The 18,425-nt window shown below is 42.5% G+C and overlaps 1 protein-coding gene across 7 annotated transcripts; it reads left to right on the forward strand.

Annotated features, from left to right (window-relative positions):
• The first annotated feature begins 6,302 nt into the window (after positions 1–6,302).
• LOC120409399 (CCHC-type zinc finger nucleic acid binding protein) lies at positions 6,303–17,956 on the forward strand. Of its 7 annotated transcripts, none has more exons than XM_039547431.1 (5): positions 6,303–6,442; positions 15,363–15,502; positions 15,909–16,001; positions 16,160–16,361; positions 16,863–17,956. In XM_039547431.1, the coding sequence occupies exons 2-5, from the start codon at positions 15,379–15,381 to the stop codon at positions 16,978–16,980; spliced, it is 537 nt and encodes a 178-aa protein (XP_039403365.1). In that variant the 5' UTR covers positions 6,303–6,442; positions 15,363–15,378; the 3' UTR covers positions 16,981–17,956. The 7 variants fall into 7 exon arrangements, with proteins under 7 accessions (XP_039403365.1, XP_039403368.1, XP_039403370.1 ...); XM_039547434.1 differs by having other exon boundaries at positions 6,308–6,442; positions 15,363–15,481; XM_039547436.1 differs by lacking the exon at positions 6,303–6,442 and adding an exon at positions 6,567–6,745 and having other exon boundaries at positions 16,160–16,348.
• The last annotated feature ends 469 nt before the right edge of the window (positions 17,957–18,425 follow it).

The following is an 18,425-nucleotide window of genomic DNA, read 5'->3' on the forward strand; positions in this document are numbered from 1 at the left end:
AGTTGTTGTATTGCAGTGTTGTAGTAGCTATGTTGGTGCCAGGATGCTAGAGAGACTGGTAACCTGAAGAAGAGCTCTGTATAAGCACGGAAGCTTGTCTCTCTCACCAACAGAATTTGGTCCAGTAAAAGATATGTCACCCACCTTGTCTCTCTAAATTTGATGGTAACCTTCATTGTGACCGCCACTTTGTTAGGGGTTTGACACCTGGTGGAATGACTATGTGCTGATCTACACTAGAAAGGTAGGTTGACCCAGCTCTCAGCTCACACCCCTGAGAGATGTAGTTAAGCCCACCTAAGCCCCAGTGTAGTCAGTGCAAGGTCAATAGAAAAATACTTCCATTGATCTAACTGCCTCCTCTCAGAGAGGTGGATTTACTAGAGTGATGGAAGAACCCTTTCTGTCACTGTAATAAGTGAAGCCCTACAGCAATGTAGCTACAGTGGTGCAGCTGTGCCTCTGTACTGTTTCTAGTGTAGACATACCCTATGTCTGAGAAACTATGACAGAGCAATCTGCCATGAACTCTGATTAATAAATTCCTTTGCGAAGCCTTTATTCCTTGCTAGTTTACCACATTGTCCCTGAGAAGGTTAATTGAGAAGTTCAGTGCCCACAATAAGATGGGACTCTGAGGGAACGTGTATAAGCAACTGGGGGCTCAGGAAGGCAGAGGCACTGGTTCTGGGATTTAAGGTGGTTGGGGCCCACATCCCAAGGAAGGGATGCAGACATAAGGTCTGCAGCTGGGAATGTGACTTACAAACCCAGAGCTAGGAATAGTGACATAGTTCTTCCAGGATCCGTTTGGCTTAGATTCAAGCCACTGGGATCCAGTAGCTGGGTTCACTCACAACAGACTGGCATGCTTACAGAGGGAGATTTGGCTAGGTTGTGACAGGGTGCATCTGCAGTAAGGGAGGAAACCACTGTAGGGACACTGATGGCATGAACTGTTTTGTTGAACTGCTTGTCCGTGAAATGGTTTCATTCATCTGCACACCAATGCTTTTAGCCCTGTCTGCATTTGGAAACAGAGCTGCTACTATCTTGAGGACAAAACTACTTTCAGCACCATTGCATAAAATGTTCTTGAGACTTGGCAGAGATGGAATTTTATTAGAACTAGACCTAAACTGGAGCTGAAACAAAACTGTGGTTTAGGGCCATCTCTACTCCCTACTTATAAATAATGAAAATATTTTGTACTTCTACTGTGCTTCCTATCTAAAGATTTAAGACCTCTATACAGAAAAGAATTAAAGTTTGCAACACTCCTAAGCATTATTATGCCCATTTGCAAACCTGGAAATGTAGACACAAAGAAATTAACTAATTCACTGCAAGGCACACAGGAAACCACTAGCAGAGCCAGGAAGAGATGTCATGCTTTATGACTTCCAATTTTGTGCTTTAGCTGTAAGACTGTCCTTCCCTAAATGTCATGGAGGAACCAGTGAAACAGGAACTGCAAGCTCTGTTTAGCTGAGCCTGTAACAGGCCAAATTCATCCTTCATGCACAACTCCAGTGTAGTCAATGGGGTCATGCATAATCTGTCAGGGATTAATTTGGTCTGTTAAGTATAATATAAAAATAATATATAGAGATGCTGAAAGGTCATTAAGTTCAGTCTCCTGCCTTTACTAGCAGGACCAAGTACTGATTTGGCCCCAGATCCCTAAGTGGCTCCCTTGAGGGCTGAACTCATAAGCCTGGGTTTAAGCAGGCTAATGCTTAAACCACTGAGCTATCCCTCCCCTCAAAATAAGTAGCGCTTAAAATTCCTACATTCTAAATTTGGTCCATGGGTTCACAGGGGATGACCAACACCTTTTCCCACCAATAATTAAAACTTTCTGGGTGACCATATTTGTTTCTCTATTTCTAGTTAAACTAATTGAAAACCTTGTATGACTCCTTTAAACAATTTGAGATTTCCTTCAATAATGCAAACAGTGCTTTTGCACAGGTGATTCACACAGGCTGTGAGGAAGGGTGTTGATTGCATCAGTCACAATGCTTCCAGGGCCAACTCATCCACGGAACAGCCCCAGAATTAGGTTTGGGAATGTTAAGCACCTCCACCCTAGCCTAAGGAAAAATATCACAAGTACAACTAAGAAGATAGGACAGAGAATTAGGGAAGAAAAGTTGAACTTATTATAGGGGTCACCTTAAATCTCTGACTACAAGCTGGCAGTGTAAGACAGGAGTGGATCACTCCATAATTGCTCTTTTCTGTACACTCCCCCTAAAACTCTGGTATGGGGTAGTGTCAGAGGCAGGATACTGGGCAAGATGGACCATGGTCTGACCCACTATCACAGTTCTTTTGTTCTTATACTGTATAACCCCAACGTTCCAGAGACCTATTATATAGACTCATATGGTCCTTCAGGTTTCAGAAGTCCCTCCAGTTCTCTAAGCATAACCTAACTGATCCCCCTAGAATGGACCATTATCCATTGCTGGTAGACTGCAATTATAATGATTCTAGGGCAGTCAAATACATGTTCTAAAAGATTTGAAGACAAATGAGTGTCTCTCTTTTATATTACTCCTCCAGTCTTTGAGGCATGGGACAGTTTTATTTTTTAATATGTATCTGTAGACCAATCAGAACAGTGAAAGTCACAATCCTGACTGAAGCCTCTGAGTGCTTCTGTAAAATAAATAACAGCAATTAATTTTCTTGTCTTCTTTATTGCCCAAACTCAGCAGGAGATAAAACTAAAAGTACAAATATTGGTGAATGTTACCAATCATGGCACCTCTTACATGTTTTAATTTTGCAGTGTATCTGAGGCAGCCAAACCAAGGGCATAGAAAATTTTGTTTAAGTCTTAGCACAAAACTAAAGATAAAAGAGAAGTTTGTTATTGGGAGCGCAAAGACATAATAGTTTATACAAAGTCTGTTGTCACTGTTGACATTTTTTACATTGCTGGAACAATAGCTAGTGATCCTAAGGCAATAATGTCACATTTTGAATATCGAGTGGAGCAGGAGTATGGAGTGAAAGATCCTTTCACTAGCAGAGCTTGATGCTCTGAGACTGAGTTCCAACCATTTTAATTTGGTAGGCGGTATGACGCATAGAATTATAAAAATATAAACAAAGGATAATATTGACAACCAATTTGAAAGAGATCACAATTGTCAATATAAGAATTGGGTTTTTTTATGTTTATGTAAATCATATGTTCTAATAAACACACCATACCATACTGATATAACATGAAGTAGATTCATTTCTAGAGGAAAGGTAAATCAGAAGCTGTCTCTCTTTTTAACAGTGAGGGTAAAATCATAGAACTGGAAGGGACCAAAAGAGGTCATCTAGTCCCCTGCACTCAAGGCATGACTAAGTATTATCTAGACCATCCAGTTCCAGTGGTAATTAATCACAGGAACAATTTATCAAGGGTTGTAGTGGATTTACCATCACTGGACATTTTAAATCAAGATTTGATACTTTTCTAATAGATACGCTGTAGTTCAAAGAGAAATTATCTCAGAAAAATCCCTTGTTCTGTGTTATACAAGGTCAGACTAAATAATCACAGTGATCTCTTCTGGCCTTATAAACTATTAATCTCCAAAATCAACTTTGCACTGTCATTTTATTGACTCATGTTTATAAATTTTAAAGCCTGATGGCAGCTTTCTCATTCATGCAACAAACCTATTGCTAGGGAATCACATTGCAATATAGGTTTGAGATGCTGGAATTTTCAGGGTGTTGGTGATGACCAAAGAAAAGGAATAGTTAGGGATGTTATGGGTTCTTTTACACTCCCTGGGGACATCTAAATCCAAAAAGCACTTGTGTATAATATTTAACCAGTGATTCATTTGTGAAGTACCTAGAAGAAGGGGGATGAGAAGTCACATAAGAGGGTCTTTGCAGCTGAAGATTGAGGTAGACAGTAATTTATGTATGAGATTATGCAAAATACCAAAAAAAATATAAATAAGGAGACAAATATATTTTGGGAATCTAATGACCCATAGCACTAAATAAATAAATTTGCCCTCCTACAATATTACCTGACCAGTGATCGATAATTTGGTTGATGATGGGGGTGATAAGAACCACTGTTGCCAACTCTCATGATTTTATGGTGACTCTGGTGATATTTATTAAGTTTCCCATTACTAGCATTAAACTTAAGAATCTTCACTTATTCACAATGCCCACCATCACCTATTACTGCTAACAGCACTGAAGCCAGGTTGCCTGTAGTCAAGATGGCCACCATTTCCTGAGACTATTTGCATGTGGAGGTGAATCTGCCCCTAGTACAGTACAGAGGAAATATGGTCCACAGGATAGAGCTAACCTGGGACTCAGGATCAAGTCCCTGCTCCACCACATACTTCCTGTATGACAGGGGTGTCCAAAGTTTTTTGGGGGAGGGCCAAATATAGAAAAATAAGCAAAGGCCCGGGCCACACACAAGAGGTGTACCGGAGCCCGGGGCGAGCGGACCTGCCGCAGGCATGACTGCGGCGGGTCCCGTCTTCCCGCGGCTCCGGTTGAGCTCCCGCCGGCATGCCTGCGGCAGGTCCACCGGAGCCGGGGCGGCGAACCTGCGCAGTCATGCCGGCGGGAGCTCAACGAGCGGGAAGACGGGACCCGCGCAGTCATGCCTGCGGCAGGTCCCCGTCTTCCCAGCGGCTCGGTTGAGCTCCGCAGGCATGACTGCGGCAGGTTCGCTCGTCCCGGGCTCCGGTGGACCTGCCGCAGGCATGCCGGCGGGAGCTCAACCGGAGCCGCTGCGGGCCAATAAAAACTGACCCGCGGGCCGCAGTTGGCCCGCGGGCCGTAGTTTGGACACCCCTGCTGTATGACCTTGGATAAGTAACTTAGGCCTAGTTCCTCAAAGGTAGTTAAGCACTTAAATCCCACAGCAATCAGTTGTATCTCTGTGCCTCAGTTCCCTATTTGTAAAATGGGGATAATAGCACTTCCCTACCTCCCAGCATTGTAAGGATAAATTCATTAAAGATTGTGAAGTGCTCAGATACCGCACTGATGGGGGCTATACAAACACTTCAGATAAAAGCAGCAAAGAATCCTGTGGCACCTTATAGACTAACAGATGTTTTGCAGCATGAGCTTTCGTGGGTGAATACCCACTTCTTCGGATTCACCCACGAAAGCTCATGCTGCAAAACATCTGTTAGTCTATAAGGTGCCACAGGATTCTTTGCTGCTTCTACAGAACCAGACTAACACGGCTACCCCTCTGACACTTCAGATAAAGTTGACCACTAACTCCTGTTTCTAATGAGACTGGAGGCAGGATGCCTTCAAGGTTAAGAGGCTGGTCAGGAATCCACAAGGAGGCAGGGAAATGGGGAGCAGGAAGGAGTCGGAGCAAGGAAACTGAGAGGTGCTGTAGAAATGATGTGCAGGGAATATGGGGGAAGATTGCCACGCTGATGCAAAAACACAGGCCCTCCAGGATGATCTTGAGTCCATAAAGCTGGACAGCTGGCAGTGTGTGCTGGGCACCCTTCCAGACTTCCTAGGATAGCTAGAAGCCTGGACAGGTGGAGCCCCCGAAGTGAGGTGTTGGAGGAGACAGAGTCGTGTGCAGAGGAATCACTGCAGGGAAGGATGCTGAGGGGGTGCAGAGGAACAGGGGTTCAGTGGAGAGACTGAGGGGGCAGGGGAATGAGAGGTGGAGGGGTATCTGGGGAAAGTGCCCATTGAAGGGGATGAGAATGTGGGTAGCAGAAGGGAACCAGGAGAGGTGTAGTGAACGGAGGGGTGGCAGAAGGAAAACATGAGGCGTAGCAGACTGTACATGAGACAAACAGTGGGGCAAGGCGGGGAGCGGAGCCTGTAGCAGTGGGGGGAAAGGGAGGGAACAGGGATAAAAGGTGGAATGGCAGCTCCCCGCAGCCCAGGGCCTAGGCGCTCGGGGACGGGGTCCTGCTGGCCTGAGCCACGTTTCGGGTCGAATCGCGGCTGCCGCGCGTGTCGGGCGGGAAATAACCATCACAGGGGCCGCCAAGTGACTGGCTTTCCTGGCGCACCGTGCGAGTCTCAAGCCCCGTTCAGGATTTGGCGGGAGGCGGGCGCTGACTCCCCTGTTCTGCCGCATCACCTCGCAAGGGCGGCCGAGCCTGTACCCCACCCCGCGTGACGTGAGCCCAACAGGCCGGGCGGGGACCGAGCACTGCGTCGGGGCTGCCTGCGGGATGGGGGAGGGGAGCCGCAACTTCCTCGCTTGTGAGTCACAACAGAGGAGGGGCAGGGAGGCGCTGCGGGAACCCAGGGGAACCTCGCGCACTGCAGCACCCTCGGAGTCGTCAATCGCCCCGTGACCTTAGAGCGGCGGTGGCGACATCCCTACCCCCCACCAACCGCCCCTTCTCCCTCACAGGGCAGTAAGGCAAGAAAGAGTCGAGACAAGCCTGACCCGGTAGGCGGGCACCTCCCCCTTTTCGACGGCGCTGATTGGTCCTCCCATTCCCAGCGCTGATTGGCTGCACGGAGGCAGCGGCGGGTTCCCATTGGTTGTGCGAAGGGGGATAATGAGCCGTGCGCAGAGTAATAGGGAAGGGCGGAGGGAGAGTGAGTAAGTAAGTGCGTGTGTGGGGCCGTGTGCAAACCGCGTGTGGCGCAGGCAGCGGGGCTCTGGTATCAAGCGGGGGAGATCGCAGGAGAACCGGGCCCGTCGTCGCCCGGACGCGCTACCTATCGCAGGAGGGTCAGGAGCCTGCAGGTAACCGTCAAGGCGGCTCGCGGAGCAAGCGGGGCGCGGCCTGGCCCCGGCCCGCGCGGGGAAGCTGCGGGTGGTGGCGGTGGCGCACTCCGGCCTAGCGCGCGGGAAACCACCCGAGCCTCGGCCGCGCTTGCCTGCAGCCCTGGAGGGGGAGGTGGCGGCAGTTTGACTGGGAGCGGGGCGCGAGTGAGGGGGCCCTGCGGGTGGGCTGGGCGCGTTGGCCGGGCTGAGTCACGCTGTGGGCGGCGGTGAGCGGAAGCCATCGCTGCTCAGGCGCCCGGAGAGGGCTGGGGACGGAGCGGCCTCTCTCCCCTCCCCCCGGTCCGAGGCGCGGGTGAACCGCTCCGCGGGGGGCTGCCTGGGGCACCTCATCCCGGTGCGTGGGGATGGAGGAGGCTGGTGGCTGGGCCGCATGAACACACTCGTCCGGCTGGGCTTGGGGCGGAGGGTCAGGCGGCTGCGTCGGGCCTGTTGCCCCTGGGGGCAGTAGCGGGTCTGGGCTGCGTGGTCCGGGTGGGAAGTCAGTTTGGGGCTGAACTCGTGCTCTGTGTTCAAGCTGCCGTCTGCTCTGCCGCGCTCCCGTTTCTTGCGACCTCGTGCGGGTTGGGAAGGCGGTAATGGCCAGGACGGCGGGCCGTGCTGTGATTGCACCATGTGGCCTCTCCATGTGCTCGGTTCGGGAGGGTTGGGATGTTCAATCTAGTTACATCTGACTGGAGATCTAGGAGGTGTCCCACTCTGTGAGCCCTGCAACTTAATAGAGTAACTTCGTGATCATGGTTGCACTTCTGATTTACAATCGCTTTATTTGAATGCCTGTTAAACTTAGTTTTAAATCATCTCAGACTAATATCTTTGCTTGGGATAGTTCTAGTTGTTTTATATAACTTGAACTTAAAAAAAAAAACACAAGACTATCCCAAATTATTTATTAGGGGGTGTTAATGTAAGTAGTAACTCTTTCAACCTAGACTCTTGAACTGTGGCTTTTGTTTTGAGGGGTTGGTTTGTTCTTGGTGAGGAGGTGGGGGCTAGAGTGAAATTTATAGCTTCTTACAGGGGCGATCCTCATCTGCTGTTTGAATTCACTTTAGATGCTCTTGGATCAGGAAGCCTAGATTTCCCATGTGGATGAGGTTTCATCCAAGCAAGTGATTTGCAGTCTGTCTTTCTCAGAGTACCCTCTCATTGACTTTTTGTCTCAGTCCCCTGCTTTCCCATGTTTCATGTAGTAGGCTATGAGAAGGCCTTAGTAAATTACTGGTGATCTGTGGACCACAATTTGAGAACCCCATTGTTAAGGCTATGCTAGCAATAGCCAATAACTCACTGGCTCTAAGATCCTCTTCCAGTATCATACTTACTGGTCACATGATATACAGATTTATTGGGGACCCATTAGGGTTCCAGTGACAGTCATTGTATCAGCCTGATTGGTATTAAAGAATTATTTTAATTCTTGTGGTGGAAGTAAATAGTTTCTTTGTAGAAGGCACCTTTCCTCAAATAAGTGGTGTATAGGCCATGTTCTAGAACAGGAGTAGTCTTGTCTGTGGTCTCCAAATTTCCAGAGAAGAAAATAAAAAAAAAAACAAAAAAAGATGTCAGGGTTTGTTCAAAAGCATCTGGTGGTACAGACCTGTAGAGTGAATCTGGATATTGACTACCCTGCTAGAACTATGTTAATGCTGGCATATTTTGCCAGTGATGCTGATGTCCCTACCCTCCTTTCTGGAAGCTCATGGGAGGAAAGGTAACTGCAGAGCATGTTGGCTGGTATCTGACAACCTTTGTCCCTTGATTAGGTTGTGGCATATAGATGCTAGGCCATGAAGGTTGATATAACAATATAATGTGAAGTATTGTTACTAATTCTCAAGTTTTGCTGCTTTTGTTAGCGTTGACTTGTGTCTGGACCCTGCTTGAGTAGATTACTGTTTCGTGAGTCACTTCTGATACTGAAGATGGCTTTGGGAACAGTAATTTTGCCTTGGAATTCCACTGCATTTTAAATCTATACTGTGTGTACTGATTATGTTTGGGAAGAATAGACTTGGACTTTGTGACCAGTATTCTGGTCTACATCTTTCATTGTAGCTGGGTGTTGCTGTCTCCTGGCTGCTGCAGTGAGTGCCTGGTTAGAAGCTGAACGCTTTCTAGTATAAGATGCTAGTAAATATTTCCCTCAATTTATTAGTATTACCAAGTATGCTGAAGATAAATTTCCCCCCCACCTTTGGCAAGTACAAACCTCCTTTTGTCCACAACAAAGATCTCTATGGGGCCCTTCTGGATTCCAAGGTGGTGCTAACATCTCTCTGTGGACCTCCCAGCAGTTCTGTTATTATGACCTGAACAGATATCCTGACTCTACTATGGTACAGAATGTATGCCCAAATAAATCTCTTAGTCTTTCAGGTGCCACCAGACTCCTTGTTAACTTCATTCTATACTAAAAACAACAATCTACTTAGTGAAGTTAGCCCCAGAGACAGTAACACATAGGAGGGAAAGAAGGGTGGGGCATTGTGTTGGCTCTTGAATATAGCTAGCTTGTCCTTGTATTAAGGCTGATTGACATTAGTCAGCATTTTAGGTGTAATGTATCTAGGAAATGTTTGAGTACTTGTTATAATAAAGCAAACTGCGGGGATGAAAGTCCCTATGAATTGAAGCTGGGGAGGGGAGCATGGAGTAAGACGTCTCCCCCCCCCGCCCCCCAAATCTCCCCCTGTGCATGGAGTCTGGATTTTTTTCCCCTCCCCTAGACAGACCTGTGTCTTAACTCCTTGAAACTGCTGCTCTGCTCACAAGTAATTCAGCAAGGTTGCTTGTCTTCACTTACATGATCTTTGCTCTTGGGGTGTGTATGTTGTGTGTGGGTTTTTATGTATTTGCTGTTGTAAATATCCAGTGAAGGTAGTGGTGCAGATCAAATTCCACAATTGAGGATTAGATTTATAACTCATAATGAACTGAAGGTACTAAAACATTAGTTGCTTTTTCAGTTATGGTCTAGAAAATACCTTCTAGCTCCATTTTACTCAGACATAACTTAGAATGTATTTGTCAAGCTATTGTATCTACTCTTCTCCCCTTCTCCCCCCCCCCCCATGCTTAAGCTTCCCATTATGAGCTATCTGTGTTCCTTTTTTTGATCTATCTCTGCTTATGACAGAAGTATTCATTTATCTATTACAAAGAATAGTAAAAGCTTGTTAATGTTAAAGGTGAGAGCAGGTGCATTCAGTTTTATGACCAAAACACTGGTTTAAGAAACTTGACTTCTAACAAGCAATAGAGATGCACTGGACTAACAGTTCATAAGGATTTAAGCAGCCTAACTGTAAAACCTGTCTAATGCATTTTAAAAAAACTGAGCTTTATAGCTCTTCAAACCCATACATTACTCCTTTTTAAGTCTTGAAAACAAGCAAGCATAAGTAACTAGTGGGTTATCAGTAGCTTCTTTCTGTAACTTAACAATTTGACTTCCAGATATTCTAAAGGAAAACCTTTTTGGCCATAGTGCTAGAAGGAAGACAACTTACTCTTATTCTGTACTCCAAAACTTTTTAAGTTTTGAAAGTCTGTTTACGGAAGAGTCTAGAACTATGACAAACCAATAGCTAACACAATACTGAAAGTAAACTTATTGCTAATTTGACCAACTCCTTGTTGCCCCTGGTTAGTTCTTTTTTATGAACTGTCTAACCTTTGATATTAACAACAAAGTTGTAGCTTTGTATATCAGACAACAAACTCTAGAAGATGTAAGGTACTGCAGTACTATATTGTGATGTGAAAGCTTAAATATACCCATATTCAAAGATAGGGAAATGGAGATATTCAGATCTTCACAGTTGATAGATCTGTTGTCCAAGTGTCAGTGTGATTTTTTTTTTTTTTTTTTTTTACATTTTAAAAAAACAGCCTTAACTCTGATACATTGAAAGAGTACTCCCACTCTGCCTATGGACTTAGTGTTCTGCAGGGTCCTCGCTTTCCTCCCATTCTCCAGTGCTGCAGAAACTTAAATACTGCATACGCATATTTCCCTAGCTGACATTGTCCTTCGAGCTTTGAGTTCCATTGGATATATGGCTCATAACTTCTTATTTGTGCTGTGAAACCTTTTGAGCTTTGTAGGTTCTTCAAGTCCTTGGCTGTCCTGGCTTCATCTCCCCACTTACTCCCGACACCTATTGTACTTGTTCATATACTCATGGGGTAAAAATCCAGCTCCTCTGAATAGGATGTTAAAAATGAAACTTAAGTAATTGACTGTTTAATTCTTCCAAAATTCTAGTGCATCCTGAAAGTAGTAATTTTTTTAGTTGAGTATAATGAAAATAAGGTTTACAGTAAAGATGCGACTAACTTTAAGGTAACTTGCAGAAGGTATTGCTTTGAGTTAGCATATTATAATTTTTTGGTCTCCTGCACCGTGAAGCATGAAGACCTAAATACCTTTTCAGTTTTTCCTTATTTTTTTCCTTCAGTGCTTTGGCATGTTGAGAAGGTCATGTCAGGTATGTATAACAAACTGCCTTCTCTGAAGGAGAAAAGGATGTCTATTATAACATCCTAATGTCAGTTTTATTGGGGTAAATGTCAAAGGTTTAAAGGGGGGGAAAGGATTTTTAGCTACACCTCTGGCTCAGCTTGCGGTTTCTTGAAGCTCTGACTTCTCTGGTAATTGAGTCCCTTAATATTCCAGGGCAGACCTGAACCTTAAGGTAGATTAAAAATATATATTCAGGCCATGATGCATGGTACAAAAAAACCTGCAATGAAAAACAGGTTATCTTTAACAGACTTTTTGGGTGGGTCCAAATAAAAGTAATGCTAATGACTGACAGTGAAAATTGGCCAATCTACATGATTCTGAAGGTCTGATGCCTCTTTACAAAGAATTGATTGCTACAGATGAACAAGTGCTAGTGCTGTCCAACCTGCAAACAGTGATGAAGGGAAACATGGTTTATGTATTGTAGCTTAAAATGAATAAAATCATTAACTCTACCAAATTACATTTGTTCAGATATGGTGCATACTTTTTTGAGGGACAGCAATAAGCCATATTTGGACTACTGACCCTAGATGGCTTGTTTGCATATATATTTTTAGAACTCAGGCCTCATTGTTTCTAGCAATGCAGTTCTCTGAATTCTGAAGCAGTTTCTCCTAAAAGGTGGGAACATTATTTTTCTTGTGACATTGTCTTATACACTTGTCATCTTCAAGTCTCTGGTTACAGGTTATAGATTGTTTTAAGTGTGTAAGCATCACAATGGAGACCCTGAAACTGACTCAGACTTAAATGTGGACATTAGAATTTTGGTGCAGAGAAATACAGTACTTTAATTAAAGTGTTTGTCAAGGTAGGTTAACATAAGCTGTAGATGCTGCAATCAGAGGTACCTTTGAACATACAGAACAGCATGCTCTAAATCAGCAGTGCTCAGACTTTGGCATTTGTGCCCCCTTACCAGAAAGATGCAGGGGAAAAAGGGGTACTCAAAACTATAGGAACAACTACACAGTAGCAAAGTGTGGTGTGTGTGGTTTTTTTGTTTTTTTAATCCAGTTGCCACATAAAAGCAGGTGGATTAAAAATTCATAACAAGTAGTTGATCGGTATTGATGCCATTCTAATACTTAGCACAATTGGCCCATAAGGATTTTGTCAGCTTTCCTTTTTAATTGTTACAGAAACTTACAATACTGTGAGTCTAATACCCTTCTTGATCCTTTCCCTTCACTTTTCTGCTTGTTTTGTTGCACCAATTTTTGCATGTTAACTTTTTGTTGCAAGTCCTTTTGCATTAGGGACTTGATTATATGTCTGCATTGTGATTAAAGGGGGTGGGGGGGCTCTGGGTGTTTCAGTACAAAATACTTCTGGTCAGCAGGTTGCATAGTAGTTTTTAGTCCGTCTTGCATACGGTACTACACCAGTTTAGATTAATATTCCCATGTAGTGTGATGCAGCTCAACAAAAGGTCAAGAAAGAAACCTCGGTAACAGTGTTAACAGGAACACAAATCCAGCTGCTAGCTACAATCATGCTAAGTCAGTGGTCCCCAACCTTTTTTGTCTGGCGGGTGCCAGACGACGAGCCAAGGAGGACCGTGGCGGCAGACAAGCATCTGCTGAAATGCCACTGATAAGCGGCAATGTCAATAGGCGTTGCTGCCAAAAATTGGCGGCATTTCGGCAGCGGCGATGCCTCTGGATGATGCTTGTCAGCAGCATTTCAGTGGATGCTCGTCCGCTGGCCAGTATGTGGGTGCACTTAGATGCCCTGGTGGGCGCCATGGCACCCACAGGCACCACGTTGGGGACCCCTGTGCTAAGTAGTACATCAATGACTTTTGTTAATAGCAAAGTTTCCTTTGTATCCATGTCTCTGGTCAGATCAGCAGTATAACTTCAGTTATGCAAAAATTAAGCTAATGCAAAGATCATCTAAATATAAGTAGAAATGACAATTTTTAGTTTGAAATCTTCTAATCTCTAGCTCAGGGGTAGGTAACCTATGGCATGTCTGATTTTCAGTGGCACTCACACTGCCCGGGTCCTGGGGGCACTGCATTTTAATTTAATTTTAAATGAAGCTTCTTAAACATTTAAAACTTATTTACTTCACACATAACAATAGCTTAGTTATATATTATAGACTTATAGAAAGAGACCTTCTAAAAACATTAATGTATTACTGGCATGCGAAACCTTAAATTAGAGTGAATAAATGAAGACTCGGCACACCACTTCTGAAAGGTTGCTGACCCCTGCTCTAGCTAGTTCTACAGCAAGTTTAATCTTCATAACCAAGTTTTTATTTTCAATTTTTTGTACTTGATTTCCTGTTAAGAGCAGTCTTAAATTCTTCAAATACTCAGCCATAATGTAATACCTGAATAGTCTAGTAATGAGTCTTCAGAAATAGTACATAATTTAGAAGTTAAACATTAGCTATGCAGTTGCAAATGTTGGCCATTACACAAGTCTATTTTATAACAAACAAGTGGATAACTGAGTTTTTTTTGTAGGGTTTCTGTCATGCTAATCAAGCAGACTTCATAAAAGCTGGAGTTATTTATGCTCTGTATTGTTAATTTATCATAGTTTGAGCCTTTGTATGGGATTAACTTTGTTATAAATTGCTGTCTGCAGTTCAGTATAGTCCAGGTGCTATTTTCAGTGACTGATGGAAATTTTCCCAGTATAAAGCTTCAAGATACACCTCTACCCTGATATAACGCTGTCCTCAGGAGCCAAAAAATCTTACTGCGTTATAGGTGAAACCACATATCTAACTTGCTTTGATTCAGTGGAGTGCACAGCTGCACCCCTCCCCCCCACATGCTGCTTTACCATGTTGTATCCAGATTCATGTGTTATATTGGGGTAGAGGTGTAGCTGAAAATATGCATGTGTAAACCAACAGCATAACTTTAGCAGTAAAGTTATGAAACATGGCTTATCAGCCCTAGATATTAATGTGCCACAGTTAAGGACACTCAAACAGGGTTCAAAACTTACTTTTGGCCTAAGCAAGCTTCTACAAATTTAAGACCTGTTTTCAGAATTTTTTTTAATTCTGAGCTAATTAAAGATGATGTGATTGCAAACACATCATGACAGCACTGTGTAGTTCATGAGATCTTAAAGTGAAACTATTTTCTAAATTTAAAAAATACAAAACCCAGAAAACTTTGTCAGAACTTAATTGATGGTCTCCCTTTAAACACCTATTGTGTTCTGGAAGATTCTCTAATAGCTACTTTAGGTAAACCTGGGTGGTTTGGCTTTAATTGGCTCACATTTGTACTTTTGTTTTCTACAAGGTTGATTCTCAGTGCTGGCTATTAAAACATTGATTTGTAATTAAACATTACCTATTGGCAAACAAGCACCATATTTAGTGTATACCTATACACACTTCAGATTCTTTTTTACATCTTTTACAATGATAGAAAATGGCAAAGAATGTGGTATGTTTTTTTTACACTTGCATCAAGATCTGTTTGGATGGAAATTTAATAAAATGTTGCTTTGTGCATTTAATTTTAATAATTAGCTTGTTTTAATAAAGGTCCTGATGCAGTCTTTTGTCATCAAAACATGTTTTGCATTTAAAATATTGTCTGTAGTTAGTGAAAACTGTTTCTGGCCACCATGTGCTTCAAGATATTTTTTAGAACTAGTAGATCTCATCCACATACTTAGGTTTTTATACATAATTGCAGGAAGGAAAAATGAGCATTCCTGCTTATACAACTCCCAATTGGCTTAACTTTGAATGAACTAGTCAGTGAACTAAATAAACAGAATATTTCCTTAATTTCATTCTGCAACTGCAGAAGAGGCTTTTGCTATATCAAACTGGTTAAGCACCTCCCCAGTGCTTAGCCAGTGACTTCCTCTAGGTCAGTGATTTGACTTAAAAAAAAAAAAAAAAAAAAAAAACACTTGACAGCAAGCATTTATGTATTTGAATATATTAAGTTTAGACATTCAGTGAAGTTGTAAACTTCAAATTTAATTTTCAGTAGGCATACTTTTTTAAAAAGCCCATAAGTTAAATATCTGCTGTAATTTTTTTACATAGGAAGTAAACTGCAGTGATGAGCAGCAACGAGTGCTTCAAGTGTGGACGTACTGGTCATTGGGCTCGGGAATGCCCTACTGGAATTGGCCGTGGCCGTGGGATGCGAAGCCGTGGCAGAGGTGGATTTACCTCCGCAAGAGGTTTCTAATTTATACGTATCTGAAAGAACAGTAAAATCTCACTAATTACAAATGTGATATGGCTGACATCTTTACAAGTATTGCTTTAGTGACTGAGCAAATACAGATCAAGGATAGTACATTAAATCTATTCTGGTAACCTTATTTTGTCAAGTGTAGTTCAAATTTTAATTTGGTAATCTTTCGTACTTGCAGTACACCAGAGTACATTTGCTAAGTCTTGATGAGGGCTTACTGCAACTCTCTGCTACTAAATCTCTTGAGAAGAATAGTGAGGTTGCTGTGGGAAGGATTGTAGATTCTTTTTGCTAATGTCCTAACCCATATGTTGACACTGTCAAGTTGTTTGATGTATATTTTAATCCCAAATAACAACAATGCTTTTCAACTTCCCTCTATAAAATAGGCTTCCAGTTCATGTCTTCATCTCTCCCAGACATCTGTTACCGCTGTGGTGAGTCTGGCCATCTTGCCAAGGACTGTGATCTTCAGGAGGATGGTAAATATTACTAAATTTTCTATTTTATTTACTTAGAATGTGGTGGAAGGGGGGGGAACTGAATACATGTGTCAGATAATTAATTTTTTTTAAAAAAGTGTTATGTTGTAACTTTATCAAGGTTTTATAGTCTTGTTTGGCTTGTTCTCTTATTGTGGAAGCCTGCTATAACTGCGGCAGAGGTGGCCATATTGCTAAGGACTGCAAGGAGCCGAAGAGAGAGCGAGAGCAGTGCTGCTACAACTGTGGCAAACCTGGCCATCTGGCTCGTGACTGTGACCATGCAGATGAGCAGAAGTGCTATTCTTGTGGGGAATTTGGACACATTCAAAAAGACTGCACCAAAGTTAAGTGCTATAGGTAAGGCACTAAAGGTATAAAAATTATCCTACAGCTATTTAAGGTATATCTTACCCTTAATCTAATTTGCAGTTTAAACAAGCTAACTTGTATAATCTGTTTTGGGTATATGCCTATTTTCTTGTGATCTTTTTAAAGAAACTAACTTTGACTCACTGCCTCTAATGGTTAGACTGACATCTGATGCAACTTCTTCCTGTTGCTTTTGATTTAAACAGAGTTTAGCATGTATAGTAGTGCAGCACATTCAGTGATGTCAGTCAGGATATTAGAAATTGCACACATTTCTCTGGTATAGAATTGAGCTTGCCTAATAGCTAAGGGTATATTTCCAAATGTATTAGAACAGTTATACAGCAGAAGCCTCAAATACAGAGTTCATTAGTGGTACATCAGGTTGTACTGTGATGGCAGTGTTGAAGTTCCTGTTGTGGCTATTGAAGAGGCTAACATCCATTTTTAATTTATCAATAATAAAATATTAATATTTCTTTCCTTCAGGTGTGGTGAAACTGGGCATGTAGCCATCAACTGCAGCAAGACAAGTGAAGTCAACTGCTATCGCTGTGGCGAGTCAGGGCACCTTGCACGGGAATGCACAATTGAAGCTACAGCTTAATTATTTCCTTTATCGCCCCTCCTTTTTCTGATTGATGGTTGTATTATTTTTCTCTGAATCCTCTTCACTGGCCAAAGGTTGGCAGATAGAGGCTACTCCCAGGCCAGTGAGCTTTACTTGCCGTGTAAAAGGAGGAAAGGGGTGGAAAAATCGACTTTCTGCATTTAACTACAAAAATGTTTATGTTTAGTTTGGTAGAGGTGTTATGTATAATGCTTTGTTAAAGAACCCCCTTTCCGTGCCACTGGTGAATAGGGATTGAGTGGGAAGAGTTGAGTCAGACCAGCAAACGCTCTCCAGGTTCCATGGGAGTGATCCTTTGCAAGAGGAAGACTAAATCCTGGAAGTGTCCGAACTTCCACAAGTAACTAACTTTAATTTTATTACAATGATGGCCTTGGATTGTCTGATCTCAGTAGCTGTTAATAACATCAAGTAATGTCTTTATCAGGCCCTACCTAGAGCATATAGCTGAGTGGGAGTAAACAAAACAAACAGATGCACGTGCCTGTTAGTGGCCATGAGAGAGAGAGAGAGGGAAATCAGGAATAATTAAAACAAAGTAACAATTCAGTCAATGAATGTTAATGTCAGCAATACAGAAGGTAATGGGAAGCTTTTTGAATAAGTATTTCAAACAAAATCTAAAACCCAGAACATCAGTTATGATAATATACACAATTTGGAGCTATTCAGGAGTTGCAAAGAAATGCATTTTCACAGAAATCAAGATGTTATTTTTGTATACTATATCACTTAGACTGACTGAGTTTCATTTGCTTGTAATCAGTTTTTAAAGTAAATGGTAAAAGCAATTGAAGTCCTAGAATATAGAAATGTAATTTTAAACTATCAATAAAGCTGGAGGAGGAAGGGGAGTTTGGCTAAAGTTCCTTTTTGTTTAGCTTTTGTTATTCATGTACATAGTGCAAAACACCGTATTAAAGAGGGGAATGTGGAGGTGTTGAAAAGCTTACAGTTTGGACTTTTCTTTTGTATGAAATCTTATCTGGTATAAAGTTCAGTCCCATATCATTCAGAATTTCATAAAATCACAAAATAAAGCACTTACAGGCCTTAATTCTCTGCATACAGTCTCTGACAAACCATTGGTTCCCACTTGCACTATGCTCCAATATTTGCACTGGCTACCCATTAAAACATCAGTTCATATGTCTTCTTTTTTTTTTTTTACAGTCCTTGTGATTGGGCAGAGTAAAGTGGCCACGAAGAGACCAACTTTATGAATCATGCTGCAATACTAACTCCTGTCAAGTAGCCTGCATGTCCTTATTAGATGGATAGGTCAAAAATACTAATTCTTCCTAAACAAGTGCCCTCAGAATATATGGCAGTGCATTAAGATGTAGTGTTAAACTGTCATCAAATGCAAGCCTATTTGACAAAGGTAGGAGAACTGTTATGCTATATCTAAACTAATAATT

This window comes from Mauremys reevesii, linkage group 7 (genome assembly GCF_016161935.1).
Source record: "Mauremys reevesii isolate NIE-2019 linkage group 7, ASM1616193v1, whole genome shotgun sequence".
Classification (NCBI taxonomy): domain Eukaryota; kingdom Metazoa; phylum Chordata; order Testudines; family Geoemydidae; genus Mauremys; species Mauremys reevesii.